The sequence below is a fragment of the Anabas testudineus genome, chromosome 4 (assembly GCF_900324465.2).
Source record: "Anabas testudineus chromosome 4, fAnaTes1.2, whole genome shotgun sequence".
NCBI lineage: Eukaryota > Metazoa > Chordata > Actinopteri > Anabantiformes > Anabantidae > Anabas > Anabas testudineus.
In genome coordinates this window covers 21,959,876-21,979,468 of record NC_046613.1, presented here as the reverse complement: position 1 = coordinate 21,979,468, position 19,593 = coordinate 21,959,876, and the positions used below count along the sequence as shown (strand labels likewise).

General features: G+C 43.0%; 1 protein-coding gene and 1 non-coding gene across 3 annotated transcripts; one reads left to right on the top strand and one right to left on the bottom strand.

Annotated features, from left to right (window-relative positions):
- Positions 1-91: 91 nt before the first annotated feature.
- aspm (assembly factor for spindle microtubules) lies at positions 92-17,772 on the bottom strand. 2 transcript variants are annotated; one of them, XM_026345104.1, is made up of 27 exons: positions 17,395-17,772; positions 16,127-16,270; positions 14,487-16,029; positions 14,101-14,196; positions 13,793-13,894; positions 13,531-13,677; positions 13,097-13,336; positions 12,919-12,986; positions 12,678-12,819; positions 11,715-11,845; positions 11,175-11,350; positions 10,711-10,856; positions 10,543-10,628; positions 10,243-10,455; positions 9,662-9,866; positions 9,116-9,264; positions 8,894-9,022; positions 7,988-8,182; positions 5,210-7,854; positions 3,232-4,552; positions 2,987-3,136; positions 2,676-2,867; positions 2,009-2,201; positions 1,394-1,548; positions 707-883; positions 405-577; positions 92-314 (listed from the first exon to the last, which is right to left on the bottom strand). In XM_026345104.1, exons 1-27 carry the CDS (start codon positions 17,668-17,670, stop codon positions 212-214), a joined length of 9,297 nt encoding a protein of 3,098 aa, XP_026200889.1. In that variant the 5' UTR covers positions 17,671-17,772; the 3' UTR covers positions 92-211. The 2 variants fall into 2 exon arrangements, with proteins under 2 accessions (XP_026200889.1, XP_026200888.1); XM_026345103.1 differs by having other exon boundaries at positions 3,232-7,854.
- A 595-nt stretch (positions 17,773-18,367) lies between these two features.
- trnah-gug lies at positions 18,368-18,439 on the top strand. The gene has a single exon. It is a non-coding gene; the product is annotated as a tRNA-His (tRNA).
- Positions 18,440-19,593: the final 1,154 nt, after the last annotated feature.

Here is a 19,593-nt window from a genome sequence, read left to right as displayed (position 1 = left end):
AGTCTGGGGGGGGGGGTCATTATGAGTATGGTACCATGCAGATATGACCTTTGTCTACCTCATTGACACAAGAAAACCAAGTAAACCCAAATGAAACAAACCCATTTTAATATTTACATGGAATGCGCAGAAATGCATTGGTAAAAACATAAAAATATTTTCTGAAGAAAAAAACACAAGATGATGAATAAAAACATGAAAGCTTGTCTATTTACAACACGATGGACAGTGTGTCCGCCACCATGTGAATGGCCCTGAGAGGGTCCACAATATCTTTTAGCTTGTCTTTTCTGAGAACCCAATCTGGTGCAAATCTGAAAAACAAAAACAGGACGTTAGTGTTAATTTCAGTGAAATTACCATTATCTGTATATTTCAAACATACATATAGTATAAATACGTACTTCGGTGCAGGGCGGGATTTACGGGGCGTTGCTTGAACAAAGAAGCTCCCGTTGATTGATGCGTTCATCTTCTGTTTAATGACAGTTCTTTCTGCATCCATCTTGTGTTTGCGAGCAGTGAGGCGGTAAATGCTTCTAATCCTATCCAAGGCCCTGGGCAGCTTCATAACCTCCTAAAGAAAAGAATGCATGCATTAGATTTTCAAAAGCTCCCACTTCTAATCTGTCCAGTAATAATATTCAATATTCGCTTTCACATTTTCTTTCATTATTAGAGTCTGTGTGTTAGAGTAGTTACGGACCACGGCACGGTGTTTGTCCTGCAGCAGGAGAGCGAGAAGGAAGCAGGCTTTGGTGAAGATGCTGCCGCCTCTTTCTGCCACTTTATCCCCTGCCTTCTCTCTGTATCTCTGCAGCAGATCCAGCAGCGTCTCTACAGAGTTTTCCACTGAATACACAGCCTCAATGGTCTTGTGATACTGATGGAGAAAGGAATTAGTTTTAATTATTAGTTTTTAAAATTAGTTTTTTCCATTATATCTCGTAATTGGTTCTGTCTACCCATAAATCAAAATTGCAGACTTTGCAGAAAGTCCCACCATCATCCAAAATAAAACTTCATTTTAGGAACAGAAACCCTTAAAGTAAAAACAGAGCCCAAATCGTGTTGACTTTCACATTAAACTCAGTTTTTGCAGAAGAGAAACTGAGCCTGGACGTCAATTATCTGACACAAAGGAACTGAAAGTCTGCAGGAAGTGGCCAGTTGGAGCTGTTGAGGAAATGCTGACCATGTGTGCATCCTCAGCTAAATTCACTGGGATTAAATGTAAGTTAACTAACTCAAGTTGCACAAGCTGGCTACTATTCAACAGCACCAGCACTGTACTGTACCAAGAGAAAGTAAACGTATGAGAAATTATTAGCTGCTAAAAATGACATTATTTTTCTGTTTGTTTTTTTTTTTACCACTCAATACAATGTGGTACCTTGGAAAGGTTGAGGAGGATCTGGATGGAGAAGGTGATGACGTCCATGCAGGGGACGCTTCTGTTGCAGCAGCGGATGAGTGTGAAGATGACATCAGTGGCTCCGCTCTCTACCAGCCGCTCACAGCACTCAGGAGACAGCCTGGTAGCTGTGTCTGCATGTACAAACACAGAGAGAGAAGGATCCTGTGTTAGTGCCCAGGACAAAACCACAAAGACTGAAGACACCTGAGATCATGTTCTCAGAACCTACCATATTCAGGTAGGTTTTTAATCACACTTTACTTAAACCCCTTATGTAATAAACTCTGGTTGAACTTGACTAAAAAACACTTTCCTTACGACAGCACAAAACCAAAGCAGATAAAGAGGAAGAAGAGGAACTTCCCTCTCTACACTTCCTTGCTCTGATCTAAAAGCTGGTGTTGCCTCATGAATGTGTAGCAAAACAGATGGTCCAGAGTCCAGTTGCTATTTTTTCCCCTAAATCCTTAAGATACCGTATGTGATCTTATACCGGGTTTGTTACAGTTTGTCATGTTTTGTGTTTGAGAAGTAACTTATAACATTTGATCTTTGCTGTTGTGCCTATAGATGTTGATGTGAAACCCTCACCCAGGTTCTTCAGGGCCTCCAGAATGTAGGAGAACTGTTTGTATCGAAGGATGTAGTCCAGCGCAGACGACGTCTTGTTGCACAGTTTGTCCTCCTCTCGGACATCAGCGGAGACCTGACGTAAACGGTGTCTCAGCTTCACCACCTTGGGATTGTCATTCAGTCGGCGGGAGTAGTGTCCTCTCCACAGAGCCTGCAGGCAGACGATGTCAAAAGTTGGAGAGTAATAATTATATAATAGAATAATTGGTGCATCCAATCAGAGAATGCTGATGTTTTAATTTTTGAGCTTTAATTTTTGATTGACAGCAAAATGAAATGAATTACAGGCCAACAGAAACACACACATTGTCTGGGTTCAATAAAATAGAGTTTTAGTGCCCTCATGTGCTGATTAGAGGTTGTGGAGAACACCAACAGTACACAGTTACAGGAAGTCTTAAGGTCTAAAGGTCTTCTTACTATTCATACTTCATTACTCTAACATTAGATTATTTTTAAGACATATTGTAAGGCATCATGCATTTACATTGTCGTAATGCCCTTCACCTTATCTTCTAACTTTATCCTGAAAACAACCAGTCAGCTGTACTAGACACTGCAGTGCACCAACAAATTAAGGGAGTAAAGCCACCTCTGCAGTGTGCTGTAACGGGTCCTGTAGTACCTGAGCTTTGACAATCCCCTGTTGAACCCTCTTCTGGCGCTTGAGTAGAAGGAATTTCCGAACAGCCTGCTGGATGATGGATGCAGCCTTGTGGCGACGGGCTAACCAGCGCTTAACCTCTCTCTGAACTATAACAACCTTCCTTCTGTCCTCCAGATACTGCCTCCTCTGCTGCCGTGCTCTGAACCATTGCTAAGAAAAGAAAAGGAAATTGTTTCAGTTCATGCAGTTTCACTGCAGTTTAACTTAAAGTCAACATTACAGCATAATTCTCTTGAATGACACTTTGTTTTGAGATGTAGAACCTGTACCTGGATGGTGACAACAGAGTGAATTTGTCTTTTAGCTGACTCCAAAGCCCAATGGACTCTCAGAGCTCGCTGAATCTTCATGGCATTGAGATGATGGAAGACGGCTGCTGTAAAACGAAGCCTTCTCTCTGCCCTGGCTGCCTCCCGTACCTGAAACACAATGGCATGCTAAGGATGCTAACAATTCACAGCTTAGCTTTTTCACTGTGTAAACAAATTACATTTCAACATTACGAGTCCATTACCTGCTGTCTTACTATCCAGGCTCGGCAGTGTCTCTGAAGAGTGATGACAGCTTGGCGTGCCCGGGTGTAATTGTTCCTCTCCGCTCTGCCAAGCTGAACTGCCCGAACCCTGCTCTGGAGCTTCACAGCCGCCTCTCTCTTCTGTTGGAAGATGCGCCTCTGCACAGAGCACTTCCAGCACGACTGGATCACAACAGCAGCTTGACGGTGTCTGCTGATGTCCCTCCTGACATGCCAGCCTCTACATGCTGCCTGTAGGATGATGGTGGATCGTTTCATTTTCAGAAACCTCTCTCGTTCTTTTCTTTGAAGGAGACAGGATCTATAGTATCTCTGGATAATAATGGCGGACAGTCGCATGGCCTGGAACTGGACCTCCACTTTGTGCTTTTTGAATACAGACTGGATCACGGTGGCGGCCTGATGCCAACGAACAACCTGTTTCCTAACCTGCTGGCCTCTGTATGAGGCCTGTAGGATCACTGCTGCCCTGCGCATTTCCACATACTCTGTTCTTTGTGCTTTTGCTGATACAGTGGCACGATATTTTCGCTGAATGGCAATGACAGATGATTTCAATTTGAGATACTGCTTGCGTTCGGAGCAGGCTCTGTAAGCTCTCTGGATGACCTTGGCAGCATTATGTCTTTGTTTGAGAGATCTTCTGGTCTTCATTCCACGGAAGGCAGCTTGTATGTTAATAGCAGCTTTTCTAACCTCTTGATAATGATCTTTCTGAATGTTTCTCTGTCTCTGAGCTCTGATTCTCTGCTGTAAGACACAGGCTGCCCAGCGCTGTCTCCTGAAAGCTGACTGCTGTTTATGCCTCTTGAAGTTTGCTTGAATGACAGTTGCAGCTCTGTGCATCTTGGCAATGTTGGCTCGCACATGACAACCTCTGAAAGCTGCCTGCAGAACAACAGCAGACTGACGCACTTTTAGGAAGTGATCTCTGTCTTGTCTCTGAAGAATCTGGCCTCGATAGTGTCTCTGGATGATAATGGCAGCCAGTCGCATAGCCTGGAAGTTCACCAGCTCTCTGTGCTTTCTGAATGCAGCCTGGATGACAGTGGCAGACTGATGGCGATGAGCAACCTCCTTCCTGACCTGCTGCCCTCTGAACGCTGCCTGAAGGATAATAGCAGCTCTGTGCATTTGTTGGTATTTTTGCATTTGTTTCTTTGCTGCTTTAGTGGCCCGATACCTCCGCTGGATCTTGAGGATGGACGACTTCAAGGTCAGATACTTCTGGTGCTCGCAGTGTGTTCTGTAAGCTCTCTGGATAACAGTCGCAGCTTGGTGACTACGTTTGATATCCCTCCTTGATTTCATTCCACGATATGCAGCCTGTAAAACAATAGCAGCTTTTCTAACCTCTTGATAATGATCTTTCTGAATGTTTCTCTGTCTCTGAGCTCTGATTCTCTGCTGTAAGACACAGGCTGCCCAGCGCTGTCTCCTGAAAGCTGACTGCTGTTTATGCCTCTTGAAGTTTGCTTGAATGACAGTTGCAGCTCTGTGCATCTTGGCAATGTTGGCTCGCACATGATAACCTCTGAAAGCTGCCTGCAGAACAACAGCAGACTGACGCACCTTTAGGAATTTTATTCTGTCGTTTCTTTGTATAATACAGGATCGATAGTGTCTCTGGATGATAATGGCAGCCAGTCGCATAGCCTGGAAGTTCACCAGCTCTCTGTGCTTTCTGAATGCAGCCTGGATGACAGTGGCAGACTGATGGCGTTGAGCAACCTCCTTCCTGACCTGCCGCCCTCTGAATGCGGCCTGAAGGATAATAGCAGCTCTGTGCATTTGTTGGTATTTTTGCATTTGTTGCTTTGCTGCTTTAGTGGCCCGATACCTCCGCTGGATCTTGAGGATGGACGACTTTAAGGTCAGATACTTCTGGTGCTCGCAGTGTGTTCTGTAAGCTCTCTGGATAACAGTCGCAGCTTGTTGGCTTTTTTTAATGTTCTGCCTTGATTTCATTCCACGATATGCAGCCTGTAAAACAATAGCAGCTTTTCTAACCTCTTGATAATGATCTTTCTGAATGTTTCTCTGTCTCTGAGCTCTGATTCTCTGCTGTAAGACACAGGCTGCCCAGCGCTGTCTCCTGAAAGCTGACTGCTGTTTATGCCTCTTGAAGTTTGCTTGAATAACAGTTGCAGCTCTGTGCATCTTGGCAATGTTGGTTCGCACATGATAACCTCTGAAAGCTGCCTGCAGAACAACAGCAGACTGACGCACTTTTAGGAAGTGATCTCTGTCTTGTCTCTGAAGAATCTGGCCTCGATAGTGTCTCTGGATGATAATGGCAGCCAGTCGCATAGCCTGGAAGTTCACCAGCTCTCTGTGCTTTCTGAATGCAGCCTGGATGACAGTGGCAGACTGATGGCGATGAGCAACCTCCTTCCTGACCTGCTGCCCTCTGAACGCTGCCTGAAGGATAATAGCAGCTCTGCGCATTTGCCTGTACTGTTCCCTCTGTTTCTTTGCTGCTACACTAGCCCGATACCTCAACTGGATGGTACGAATAGAGGCTTTCAAAGTGAGATACTTCTTGCGTTCAGAGTAGGCTCTGTAAGCTCTTTGGATAATGTTGGCAGCCTGATGCATCCGTCTGATAATTTGCCTGGATTTCATACCACGGAAAGCAGCTTGTAAAACAACAGCAGCATTTCTCTTAGCAGTCAAGGTGCGCATCTCCTGTCTCATGTTTTTGTTGGCTCTGTAGCGTGTCTGCAAAACACAAGCCGCCCAGCAGAGCCTCTTGTAATATGTTCTCTGCCGATACCTCCGGAAATGAGTCTGAATTGTTACAGCCGCTGTTTGCTGGATACGCAACTGCTTTCTGACCTCGTATGCTCTGTATGCAGCTTGCAGACAAATGACTGCTCTGCGCTTTGACAGATACTCCAAATGTGTTTTTCTCGCCAGTGTAGATGCTCTGTACCTCTGCTGACAAACCAAAGCTGCTTTCTTGATAGCTAGAAACCTCTTTCTGTCTCGGAGGGTGAGAAACTTTCGCTGAATGACTGTAGCAGCTCGGTGCATCTCTGCTATCTTGGTCCTGGCTCGGTGGCCACGGTATGCTGCCTGGATAATCACAACTGCAGATTTCAGTGTTTTGTAACTCTGCAATTGTTGATCTCTGAGCATTTTGGCTCTGTAACGTTCCTGAATAATTATGGCAGCACACTTGGTGGCAAGGTAAGCCATTCGCATTCTGTGCATCCTGAACTGAGCTTGGATGATTCTGGCAGCATTGTGCTTCTTCTTTAGGTCCTCCCTTACTTTAAATCCCCGATAGTTGGCTTGTATTTTTAAGGTGGCCTGCTTTAGCACTCTGTACTTATTCTGCTGTGCCCTGCGGAGCAGGAGCGCTCTGTATCTGCTTTGGATGATAATCGATGCACTCTGAAGAAGAACAAATCGTTTCCTACATAAAAACATCCTAACTAAAGCCTGAATAACAGTTGCTGCCTCGTGCCTTTTCTTGAGCTCTCTCCTAACTCTCAGGCCTCTGCATCCAGCTTGAAGAGTAAGACAGGCTGCTTTCATGTGGAGATACTCTTTCCTCATATTCTTTCCAGCCACATAAGCTCTGTACTGACGTTGTATGAGTACAGCTGCTGCCTTTTTTGACCTGTACTCTGTCTGCGCTTTGTGCTGACGGTAGTGAGCTTGTATCACTGTTGCACACTGATGCTGCTTTTCTATCCTCTTCCTGTCAGCTCTGCCTCTCCAGTGAGCTTGTACAATGAGAGCAGCATTTCTCAGAGCATCGTAATCCTTCTTTGTGTCACGAGCCAAAATTGTGGCTCTGTACTTTTGCTGTATCACAGCTGCAGCCTTTCTCAGAACAAGGTAGTGACTGCGGGCAGCATGCTTCCTAAAAGCTGCCTGGATCACTGTTGCTGCCTTGTGCTGTTTTTTCCAAGACTCTCGAGCCACTTTTCCACGATAAGCTGCCTGTATTGTAACAGCAGCGCACCTCATCCTCACAAACGTTTGCCTTTCCATGTCTCTTTTCACCGAGGCCCGGAACCAGCTCTGTATTATGACTGCAGCACATCTCATCTTCAGCACCTGTTTTCTGACAGCGTGCCCTCTGAAGGCCCTCTGAATGACAGTAGCTGCGTGGTGCCGCTGCTTCAGCATCTGAAAGCAGCGTCTCTGCACATGACCTCTGTATTGAGCTTGAAGGAGTACAGTGCTTCTCTTGATCTTCCTGTATTGATGAAGACATCTCTGCATTCTGTACCAAGACTGAATCTTCACAGCAGCAGCAGTTTTTGTGGCCATTTTTCTCTTGTACCATTTCTTAAAAATGGCTTGTATCACTTGGGCAGCACTGTTCTCCTGTTCTGTTTTCTGGGCTTTCCATCTTCTGTACACTCTCTGTAATTTTACCACTGCAGTTCTAAGGTGGAGATAGCATTCCCGATCTTTTCTCACAAGAGCTCGAGCTCTTAATTGTTTCTGAATGACTGTAGCCGCCCAGTAGTTTCTTCTATATGCAGAGGCTGCCACCCTCATTCGCCATTGTGCTTGGACAACAATGGTGTAGTATCTGAGGCGTTGATAAGCTCTCATGTCTGAAAACATCCTCCACTGAGCCTGTTTGGACAAGATAAGAACCGTCTATTCAAGGAACAATTACCAAACAGGCCTCATTGTGCATGTGTCTATGCTGTAAAATAAATAAAAATAAATCATAAGCATTGACTGCATAAACAGCATTCACACCTACCTGGATGACAGTTGCTGCTTTGTGCTGCAGAGCTAGACGTTGGGCCTCTTTTTGTATCCTCAGCCTGTTGCGGGCTGCGTAACTCCGCCAAACAGACTGAATGATAACTGCAGCTTCATTCTGCCTCTTAGCTCTGCGCTTCTGGAGGAAACTTCTCACAACTACCTGGATTTTCATAGCAGCCATGTTTCTTTCCTGTGTTCAAAAGAGAAGACTCGTTCTTAGTTTTTAACATGCCAGCTGTTCAGAACATGCAAGCTGAAGGGAGGCAGAAGTGAGATTAAGTTTACCTGTAGTTACTGTTGTGGTGAACATATAAATATTTAAGATAATATGATGAACTTTAACTAATTATGACTCAAGTGACTATCAAGTCCAGTTAGCTCAGTTTCTAGTTTCTACCAGATCCTAACATAACTGTGTCAAAATAGTGCTCAGCTTCAATAACATTAAATAACAGAAAGCCCAATCGAACGATGGTTTTACTATTGTGCTGCACAATGGTGTGCATTTGTAACAACCAGTGGAATAAAAAAATTGAGCATTCTTTAGCATTTTATGCAAATATTTTATTAAGTTAAATATCAAACAGCAGGAGAGGACTTACTTGAAAAAAATAAGACATCCACAACATAAAAGGCACAAAGAGTAAAAACTGGTTCTCAGTTATGTCAAGAACATAAAAAAAAAAAACAAAACTAAAACCCAATGAAAGAGAAAGTAACGCAGGAAGAACACTGAGCCTTTCAGTTCTTTTTTTGTTTAATTTGCTGCACTGTGACAGATTCATTTTGGTACCATCCAAAGATAAAGGGCACACTGTAAGTGTTAATTTAAAATAAATCACATTGAATAAATTAAATAAAAGCGACATCATTTTGCACTTGTACCAAACGCTGAACCGACCTTGTAGAGCTGCAGATCTTTCTTTAATCTGTATTTCCTCCAAGCACCTTGTATGACCCGAGCTGCTCTAGTTTCATTCCTCAGGTCCAACAGACGAGCACACAGGAAGGACAGGTAAGACATCACAACCTGGAAACAAACAGATGTGAATGTGTATTACAACACTGCTGATCCGATGCGTTTGTGTGTTGCTGGGGAGCACAGAGAAAACCTGTCTCTGACCTTCTCATTGGGGATGGTGTTGGACATGTCGGCTGGGTTGATCATGGCAGGAACTCCGCCCAGGAAAGCCACAGCATTGTTGACCAGTCTGAAGTTGCTTTTCTCATTTTCCAGTAGCTGTTTAAATTCCACGGATGGAGAGTCCAGGCCTGTGCACAAAATGACACACACTGTCATCACAAGTCTATTCATACCTCCCTGATTCCCTTTACAAGACATTAACACAGGATTAAAACCATTCATTTATTATTCGTTTGTTTTGAAATGAAGCACTAGAATCAATAATACAGGTCTTCATCTGTCTATCATTCTAATTTTTCTTCATTAATGAACTCTCTATATGAAACCAAATGAAAGTGTTGGACTACTCTGTCAGCATTCATAGACAGTCTTATATTTCACCATGTATATCTCTGGGGGCTTATCAGACTCCCTGGATGACACACCACAAGCACCTGTATGATGTGCAGGTGATGTATAAACTTCTACTTGGAACATTTTTTAAAAGTGCACCCAAACAGACAACTGCACCCAGCTGACACTTACCGTTCAGGCCTGTCGGCAAAGACTCGAAGGAGCTGTCTGAGTCGCTGGCTGAGCAGTTGAGCTCCAGGCGGCCCCTCGGTGAGCACTCGACAGTCTGAGTGGTGCTGTGACTGACAGCCTCCTGTGGCAGGAGACTGGGGTGGTAGTGGTGGATAAGGTAGCAGAGGGCGCGGCCATCCGAGAACGCCACAGTGAAGTTCTCCACCTGCATCAACAGACAACAGCCTTCATGTATTGTTTACAATAAGTATAACCTGTCAAGACTTTTGTGACTGTCTGAGATTTAGGGTTATTAAAAAAATCCACGGTTCAGCAGTTATTTAACGTCATCTGAGAAAAGAAAATCTTATATCATCACCTCTGACACACTGATTGGACAGACACTACAGATGGAGAGGCTGCTGTTCTCGTTTAAAAATAAAAAACACTTTTAGAGGATAATATTTAGTTCGAGGGATGTCGGAGTTAAATAACCAGACACGATGACACGTGAATGAGGTTTATAGAAGACTTTCTGTCAGACTAACTCAGGCCTCCTCACACCATGTTGAGTCAAATCAGACCAAAAATTTTAAACTCACCCTCAGGTTGTAGTAATCACACACAGCACGGACCCAGTCCATCAGCAGGGCAATCTTGGTGCCGCTGTGTTCATATGGCGTCCTGGTCTTCACGGGACTCGCCTGGAGGCCCCTATCGGCCCTCAGAGATTCAAGGCTCCGTTTGGTCCTTAAGGTTCTCTTAAGGAAGTCAATCTCTTCCCTCAGCTGATCCTTGTCCAGAATCACCTCCACCTAAACAGATGATTTTAATTCAACCAACGATTCTCACAGATTAGCAGTGACCAGAATTTTGACCAAGCAGCAGAGTCTGATACACACATGAAATGCAAAGATGATTTTCCATAGGAGGCTCAGTGTCTTTTCTCTGTGTCCGTCCACAATATCTCTGGAATCAATGATGGACCCTGCAAATGGAGACACAACACTTAAATACCTTTAATACCTTTAGTATTGGTGTAGTGCATTACCGTCCAGTCATTAAATTACCGTGTTCATCCTTGAGATCCACTCCTTTGCTTTTGAGCACTTGCAGAGCGATGTCCACGTTGTGAACCTTCTGCAGGCGGCTGATGGCTGGTAGACGGAGTTTTGACGACAAACTCCAATCCTGAATGAGGAGCTCCATCACACGGCTGCAAGGAGGCCAAACATTAAGAGAAAGAATTAAAAAGAGAAAACTTCTACTGATGCAAACTTTTCAGTATCATCATGCCGACATTTTATTAAATGTCTATGAGTCAGACAGCAACAGTTCAACATCAACAGGATCCTTTAGTGAGAATCCCAGGGAGGAAATCCTTCATTTGAAACAGCTCCACTGAAGAGTCCTACACACTAAATCCCTCCGAGCTGCAGGGATACTGCTGTGTAGCTGAGCCTGACCTCTGAGAAGAGCGAATATCCCAAAGGGGATCAGAGCATCATATTAAAATTCATGGTGTCTAACTCACACTAGTCGAATGCCGCATTTCAAGTCAACTGCCAAGTTCTTCACAGCAAAGTTGAACTCATCCAGTGGTGTCTGAACATGGGAGACTGGTAACCCGAGGTAGCCGAGGTGCCGCGGGAGAATTCCCTCTCCGCTCAGGAAGTCCCTGGAGAAGGCCAGGAGCAGGTCTTTACTCGTCTGTAACAAAACAAGTAGCACACAGCATGGCAGACGTTAATGCAGCCCAAAACGTTCTAATGAGAGGAAACACAGGATGAAACAACGTGAACGTTTTCATTGTTCTGCTGAAAGATGGATTCAAATGGAGAAAACAAGAGGGTAGCAGGGAATGTGAGGTTCGGCTTTCAGGCTTGTGCTCCGTTTCGCTAAGTACATACCACAACACTAACTAAACAATTTCATTCTGAGACATGATAAATACTAAAATGACAACAGGACAATAACACAAACTTGATTTAAAAAATCTTTAATCATTTCACATATTACACAGTTTATGGTTGTACATCGGGCATTTTGATGGCACACCCATGTCTTGTCCTACCTTGAACTCTGCATCCACACAGAACAGACACGGGTCATGCTCAATCAGCCGCGACTCTTTGGCCTTGTCCAGGAAACACACAAGCAGGAGCAGCTTCTTCAGAGTGAAGCGGGACAGCGCCTCCTCGTGGCCTAACCGAGAAAAAGCTCAAAATGACTAAAATGTCTAAAAGTGCAAATAATGGAGACTCTACATGTCGTACACTTGATCTTGGACTATAAGTTGATTACAGCATCACCATCTCACCTGGAAATCAGTCCGTGCTGCCTGATGTTAGACACTTATGAAATGTGCTTTTTAGCATCATTCACACAATGTGCTGACTAAACATGAGAGACTCATTTTGGAGACGGGAAGTGTCAGTTATTGTGTTGTATTGTGTCTACTGGAAATTAAAAGGTTTTGTTTATGTCAGTGAAAGAATGACAAGAAGTGGAGTTTTTTAATTAAAGCTGAACTCAGACGTAAGTTGTTAATTTTTGATTTGCATGATAAGAGTTTGTATTGGTGTCTGCTAATGAAGGCAAATGAGCGTCATGTTTCTGCTGATGACTGAGCTTTTGCAGCAGCAGTTTCAAAACTGTAGAATGAGCTGACCATGCACATTAGATAGGACTTGTTCTTGTTCTTCTGTTTTTAAATCCCTTCTTAAAACGCAGTTGTTCTCACTTGTTTGACACAGTGAGAGTTCATCACTTAATTTTTATTTTGTTATGTATATATGTACATATATGTATTTATTTTGTGTCTTATTTATTTTGTTATCTGTTTTATTGGTTTTATCTTTCTACTATGTGTGCTGATTTTATTCTTGTTTCAATTTATGTTTCAACCTGTACAGCACAAATATCCCTTCAATTACTGAGGATTCAACTACAAAACAAGTTGTTCTTAAAGACATTTCTTTAACTCTGACAGTAACACACAACAGCGTCAGTTCAGACAACACTTGGGTCGGATTACCTTCTTTGTAAAGGTGAGGCACTTTGGCGTGTCTGAACTCTGCAGCGATGTCTGGGTTCCACAGCAGCCGCTGCAGGATGAACATGGCCAAACCCAACGTATCACTGTTGCTCTCCAGTGAGATCAACTCTCCATAGATTGTCTGAGAACGAGTAACATTGTGTTCAGGGTGGATGGTAAAGACGTGGGTTGGAAAGACAAACATTAAAAAGCAGAAGAAAACACTGTCGTAGCAGAATACCTCAAGCCCGATCCGCAGCCACAGAGGATTGTATGACAGCAGCCAGTTGAGGACTTTTCTGCGCTCGCCTGAAAAACAAAAAAGCAAGAAAATAACGTCCCTGTGGAGAACAACCACTGACTCTACAGGAGCCACGAAGAAGCCTGAAACAGCAGGTTTCCTAATGTAGGACATTTACCTATGTCCTTCCAAAGATGACGATCTTTTCGGACAAGCAGCCGCTTGGACTCCACCTCCAGCTCGAGCCTCTGAATCGCCTTTACCAAGGCCTCAGATGTGAACAGGTGGCAGGCAGAACGACGGAGGCGGTTTAGCTTCCGTCGAGCTGTGTACGTGCTGAAAGACATCTCCTCTTTGGTGGGAGCTTTAGGCACACTGAAGTTGTCGATGCTGCCCATGGCAAGGGACACAGCATTCACTACACAAGAAAAAGGCAACATTTATGTCTTAACTCAGAGGAATAACACACTGCAATCATTACTTGTCTAAGTTGTAAAGTGGCCAGTGAGTCAAATTAAATTTCAAGCTACTTTAAGAGCATCATCATGTTTTAATATTTATTGAAACCAAGCCTCCCACATCCTACAGAAGGTCTCCGTAGGTGAACTCTACCTTTAGCAACTTCCGTGTTGACTTTAAAGTCGTCCGGTGTGAGGACATAGTTGATCCACCACGTGAACCCTCTCTCCTGCTTCTCAATCCACCTCTCGTCATAGAACATGTTCTTAGCCGCAAACTGCATCGGGTGCCTCGGTATAGCTGGGAGACACAGGTAGGGGAAGAAAAAGTAAATTAGATTTTAGATAAACTATAAAGCAAAAAACATTTTCACACACCACAAAAGTTAATTTTACAACGTGGTGGCATCGAATACCTGTTTGAGCAGGTTTGATGAAGGTCAGCTTCGACTGTGCTACAGCAACAACTCTGGACTTCTTCACAGACGAAGCTCCAGATGATTTCAGAAGCGGAGCAGCTGCAAGAAGCCGAGAAAAAGTATTTTAACAAGTTACAGTAAAACACTGGCAAAAGGTTTATTTTATTATTGAGAAGTACATTCAATGTCTAAGAGTCTCTAAGAGTCTCCCTTTTAAGATGTAAATGTACATTAACCTTTTCTCATTAACAGTCCTACAGTTCAACAACAGGTATCTCACATCAGGGAGCAATTACCCATCATACCTCGTGATGCGAGTTTGGAGCTTGGCTGCTTTGCCTGGGCAGGAACCGCAGATTTTGTGCTCTTTAGAGATGACGTGGTCATAGAGCGCACCGAGCCTGAAAAGAAGCATTATAATAAATACATATATGTAAAACAGAAGTTTAAATTCTTTTAAAAAAAATCATATTGAAGTGTTTTCATTAACCTTAGTACACATAAATTCAATTCATTACTCCAATCTACAGAAGACTGGAAATACCTACAATGCCCCAGATATGAGGTTTGTAGTCTGAGCTTCTTGAATAAACTGAAGCATATATTAGTATTTACACTGACTTTAATATGCAGGGTTGAAACACTATTAACTGTATTTTCTAAGTTGCACTCTGAACTTATATTTGCCCACCTGCTGCTCTGAGCTGTTGCCTCTGTGATACACTCCTCCTCTCCTGCACTGATCTTGTAGGCTCTGGTTTTGCAACCACCACCCTGCTCCTTTTGACCCTGTCCGTTTTCCCAGCATCCTCCGCCTTCACATCCCTTTTCAAATACTCCTCACTCTTCCTTTTCTTGCCGTTCACGGCCATTTGAATGGGAAACAAGTCTTCCTGGACAGACAGAGGTGCAGAAACAGCTGGAGCATGTTCATACGTGTTGTGTTCGGATGAGCCGTTGAGGTGAAGAGGAGAGGTTGGGTGTGAAGGTGACAGAGGGTTAAAAGCGATGGGACCAGGGAGTGCAGGAGGCGGAGAAGTGCATGAGAAAAAGAAGGTAGTTGGAGCCGTGGAAAGAGGTGAGGTGATGGGGAAGGTGAGAGGGGTTGGCGAGCTGCTCAGCCGTGGAGTCGGGCTGGAGGAAGTGAACTCCAGGACTTGATGTCGGTCATCACACAGGGAGCTGGAGGCCTCAGAGTTTTGCCATCCCTTGGCTCCTACATCCAGGTCTATAACAGGAAGGCTGGGAGTGCCTCGTCCTGACTCACACTGACTGCTGCCATCAGACAGCTCCAGTGTTCTCTCCAAGAGCCTTCGCCTTGACTTCTTAATTTTCCTTCCACTCGAACTGTTTGACTCAACTGGTGCTTTGCCCTTCGTCACAGTGGCAGAGGTAAAAGAAGCTTTTTTGACTATTTCCACGACGTTGTCAGACTTCGCCTCTGAAACAACCTCACTCACAACAACCTTTTTGCTAACAAAGAACGTCAGTCGTGGCTCATTGGACTCGCACAGCTCGGGACTGTCGGGTAATGGTTTGAGGACATTTCTGTCAGATCCACAGCCATGAATCCCACTTTTAGATTCCAGTGAATCTGAAAAGTCACAGCTCGAACTAGTATCTTGAGGGCTGGAGTTAACGTGGCTCAGATCAGAGTCGATGAGGGCCAGTGCATCTTTTAAAGACGGAACTGGGGTCTTAATTAAAACACTGTCAGCATCGTCACTCACTGACTTCACAGTAAGAGGAACTGGGCTCTCTGACTGAATATGAGGCATGAGCCTCTTAAACCTGTCTGGCGTCCCAATAGGTGACAGTGTCCTGTTAAGCATCTTGGAAAGTTCTTTGTTTTCAGGTCTGGCTGCGAGAACGTCTGGGCTACCAGACACGTTACCAGAGTCCATCATCTTTGTGGGCGAGACGAGTAAGAAAAGAGGCGAGTTCTTCTGAGCACGATGGATATTCTCCTGCTCTGACTTGATCAGAGACTGTTGCCTCAGGTTGGGATTTAATCTTATGTGATCGGTCTTTGTGAGGGACCTTTCCCTGACGGCTTTGCCTTTGTTGAGTGAAGCAAGTGGACTGCGGGGTTTGTCCCGCTTGTACTGCGGCTTCCGGGACACCTGGAAAGTTTTATTTGCCGACATTTTCAAGGGAGGCTCTGTCTTCTTTCTCCTGGGGACAACTACTTTTTCACCCTCCCTTTTGTTTTTAATTGTGTCCCATAAGGTTTTCTGAAACAAATGAAAAAAAATATTAATAACTAATCAGCTTATGTAGGTCTGAATCACAAATGAATTCAGGATCATTAAACACTCATGCCTGGCTTACCTTTTTCTTTTTTGGTGCTTCTGCTCTCCCCAGCAGAACAGCCTGGTGTTTGAGGACCCCATTGGCATTGAAGATGATGAGCTCTCTGATTCCACCTTCGTCTGTCGGCGTCCAGGTTATGGTTAAACTGAAAGAGCCCTCGGGCTACAAACGCAAAGCACAAGACAAAATATGGGGACCAATTTAGCAGGTAGTGTCAAGTTATTTCTAAAAGCATCTTTCTGCTACAGCAGGAAGAGGAGTATGGGAGCAGTAAAGCTAAATGAAAACAGTAAAGCTGAGGAAGAATAAAACTAGACGATGATAATTCTCTATAGTTCATCACTAAAGAACAACAGCCTCAAACCAAACTGCCCTCCTGCTTGATACATAAGATAATAATAACAATACAAAACAAAGATAATTTTCTCATAAAGCAGCAGACAAACAGCAGTTCACATCAGAAACAGCAAACAATTATTCCTCCAACTAAAATATAGTTACCCTCTGGTAAAACCTGAACTCAGAGTAAATATGACCTCAGAACATTTAACAGTCCCTTAACATGAAGGTAGATCGGGTGGTGGTGCTGGAATAAAGTCTAAGAAACTTATGACACACAACAGATCTAACTTCGTACAGAAGCAGCAAACACGTCTTTCTGTTTTGTTCAGTGAGGTGTCACAGTAGGTCTAGAGATGAAGACACAGTTGTATGTTTTTGAATTTATTTTTTAAAAAGAGGAACATTGTTCTAATATTGTATCTGGTGCAATTTCTTCCATGACAGAGTTGCAGCAGCTGAAATTACTCATATACTGCATGCACTGTAAATTCAGCCATGTGTTAGGTATTTGTAATCAGCATGCCAGGACCATTCGTGCTTGAATGTAAAAAGGTTTGGATGCAACCTACAACAAGGAAAAACTCTGACTGTCTCTGGTTATGAGGGTCCTTCATCTGTGACATATGCATCTTTTTGAAGGTTCACCAAGTTGGATTTAACACATTTTAATCATTTCTTTCTCTGTAAGCTATAAGAAAAGACTATCTAATGATAAAATTAGGTTGATTACAGCAACATTGTACCAGATAAACAGCATAAAAAGCAGAGATGTGCATTTTGAAATTAGCTGCTTCCTTGAGAGTCAGTGCTGTTGGTAGTAGTGACTGTTTTCTATCACAGTAATGTCATGTTTAGTTGTTAATACTTTGTGACTACCAAAGTCAAAGCTGTTAGACACCTTGATCCAATCAGCTGTTTCACTGCATCACAGCATCCTAACGTACCTGGATGGTGAAGGTGGTGTGATCCACAGAGAAGCCTTTACTCGAGGGAACCTTCTCAACAAACACCTCGGCTTCTGCATCTTCTGTCGGGTTTTCAATACGCAGGACAGCCGACCTGGAGGTTCCCAACTTTACTGTTCCAAACGATACAAAAGGAGCCTTTGAAAACTGGATGAGACTCAAAACCGGAATATTATTCTCCTTGTCTACGTCGTTTCTTCTCGTTGGACTGAAGTCCAGAAACGTCCTTTGGGTTGAAGTTACTGTTTCAGACATTATAAAATAAAAATAGCCTAGTACTAAGCTACATATTACGTAGTAATCTATTTTAAACGCCTAGCAATCGAAACGTGCTGCTGCTAATGTTGAACGCTGCTAGCCGACTAGCAAACGTTAAACACGCCTCCTTCAACAACACACGGTCTGGTTTGAATTTGGACGTGTTGTTCAAGCAGCCAATCATAATCGAGGGATGCTCAGGTCTCGTCCAATGGGTGAAGCGGATACGTCGACTCCGTGTCAATACACAACTATGGACCAATCCGGTAGCGACTACATGTTTAAACTGCCACAAACCACGCCCACAAGCTGAGACATTCAACAACTAAGATGAGTCACTCGGGTGTAAACTTTCCACACCTAAAGCCGTACGACTATTTTATTATCTCACTTATTCTTACAAGATTTAACCGAGAATAAAGTTAAAGCTAAGAAATACACTTAAAAGCAATTCATGTTTAATGGAAAAGAGCGGATATGTACCTCTCTTTAAGCCAGAGTATCATACATTTTACCACAAATTGGCAAAAGAGTGATGAATCTGCCTACGTGTACGATCTATCTAAGTGAAGATGTTGGACACTTTTGTGGACAATAAATAATTTAAATTATTATTATTATTTATTATTAAATGTTCTACAAAACCTGTGTTGATTGCTTTAGTGATGGTATACTCCTATCTGCAGGATAGCTCGCCGTGATCGTATAGTGGTTAGTACTCTGCGTTGTGGCCGCAGCAACCCCGGTTCGAATCCGGGTCACGGCAGTTTTACATTAATGAGTTGTCACTGTTTTGTTCTTTTAATGGGAACAAAACGTAATAATAACTTTAGGAAGTTAGTTAGTTATAATTTAGATGAAAACATTTGTAAACAGCAGCAGCAGTGCATGACCTGGTGCATAAAATGATGGGAACAGTGCACAGTGTAGAAACACTATGTTACAAGCAAAAGTCCTGCATTCATTATTTTACTTAAATAAAAGTAGAAAAATGGAAGGAAGTATAAAAGTATAGATATTATATTATATTATATTATATTATATTATATTATATTATATTATATTATATTATATTATATTATATTATATTATATTATATTATATTATATTATATTATATTATATTATATTCTTATTGATTAGGTTTAAGCTTGACAAATACCCATGGCATCTTGCGGTTACAACATATTTCCAAACGGAAGGTCCCCATTATGACCCGCTGAGGGGAGTCTTGCCAAGGAATTCAACTGTTTTGTACCAATCTCTTGGATAGATTGAGGTTATTAGTAACCTGGGTATCTTGAGTAACTTTTTTGAGGGTATTAGGTATAAAGACTATGAAATGTCCTACACAGTGTCTTCCAGAACATGGCTGTGACTCTTTGTATTTTTTGATTGAAATCATTATAAAAGAAATTGGAAGCAGGAGAATGTGATGTTGTTCCGTACATCAATCACCCAAACTACCCTTAAAAGTGCAGTAATTTGTTTAGTAGAAAATCTAATAAGATTATACATGACATATGTTGAAACAGCACTCAAAATGCCTACAGGTGGGTTACATTACATTGCATATCTATCTATGAAATTCTGCAAAGTCTCTGTGGACTTTAAGAGGACTATCTATCCATCCATCCTGTGGTTGTGTAATACTTGTAGTGGAGACTTTTCACTGTATTGATGAGTAAACTGCCAGAGCAAGCAAGTAAGTCTGAATTTGCCAGCATGTGAGAAACTGTGTGCAGACATTATTTCACTAACATTCCAGTCATTTAGGTGAGATTTTCTAGAAGGTGACACATGGCTACTGGACTTTTTTCTTGTTAGTTTGAGACCATTTACTACACATAGAAGTAACTGTGAGAATCCTTCAGGGTGGTTTTTCTTTTCCCAGCACAGACATTAGCATATCCACAGGATT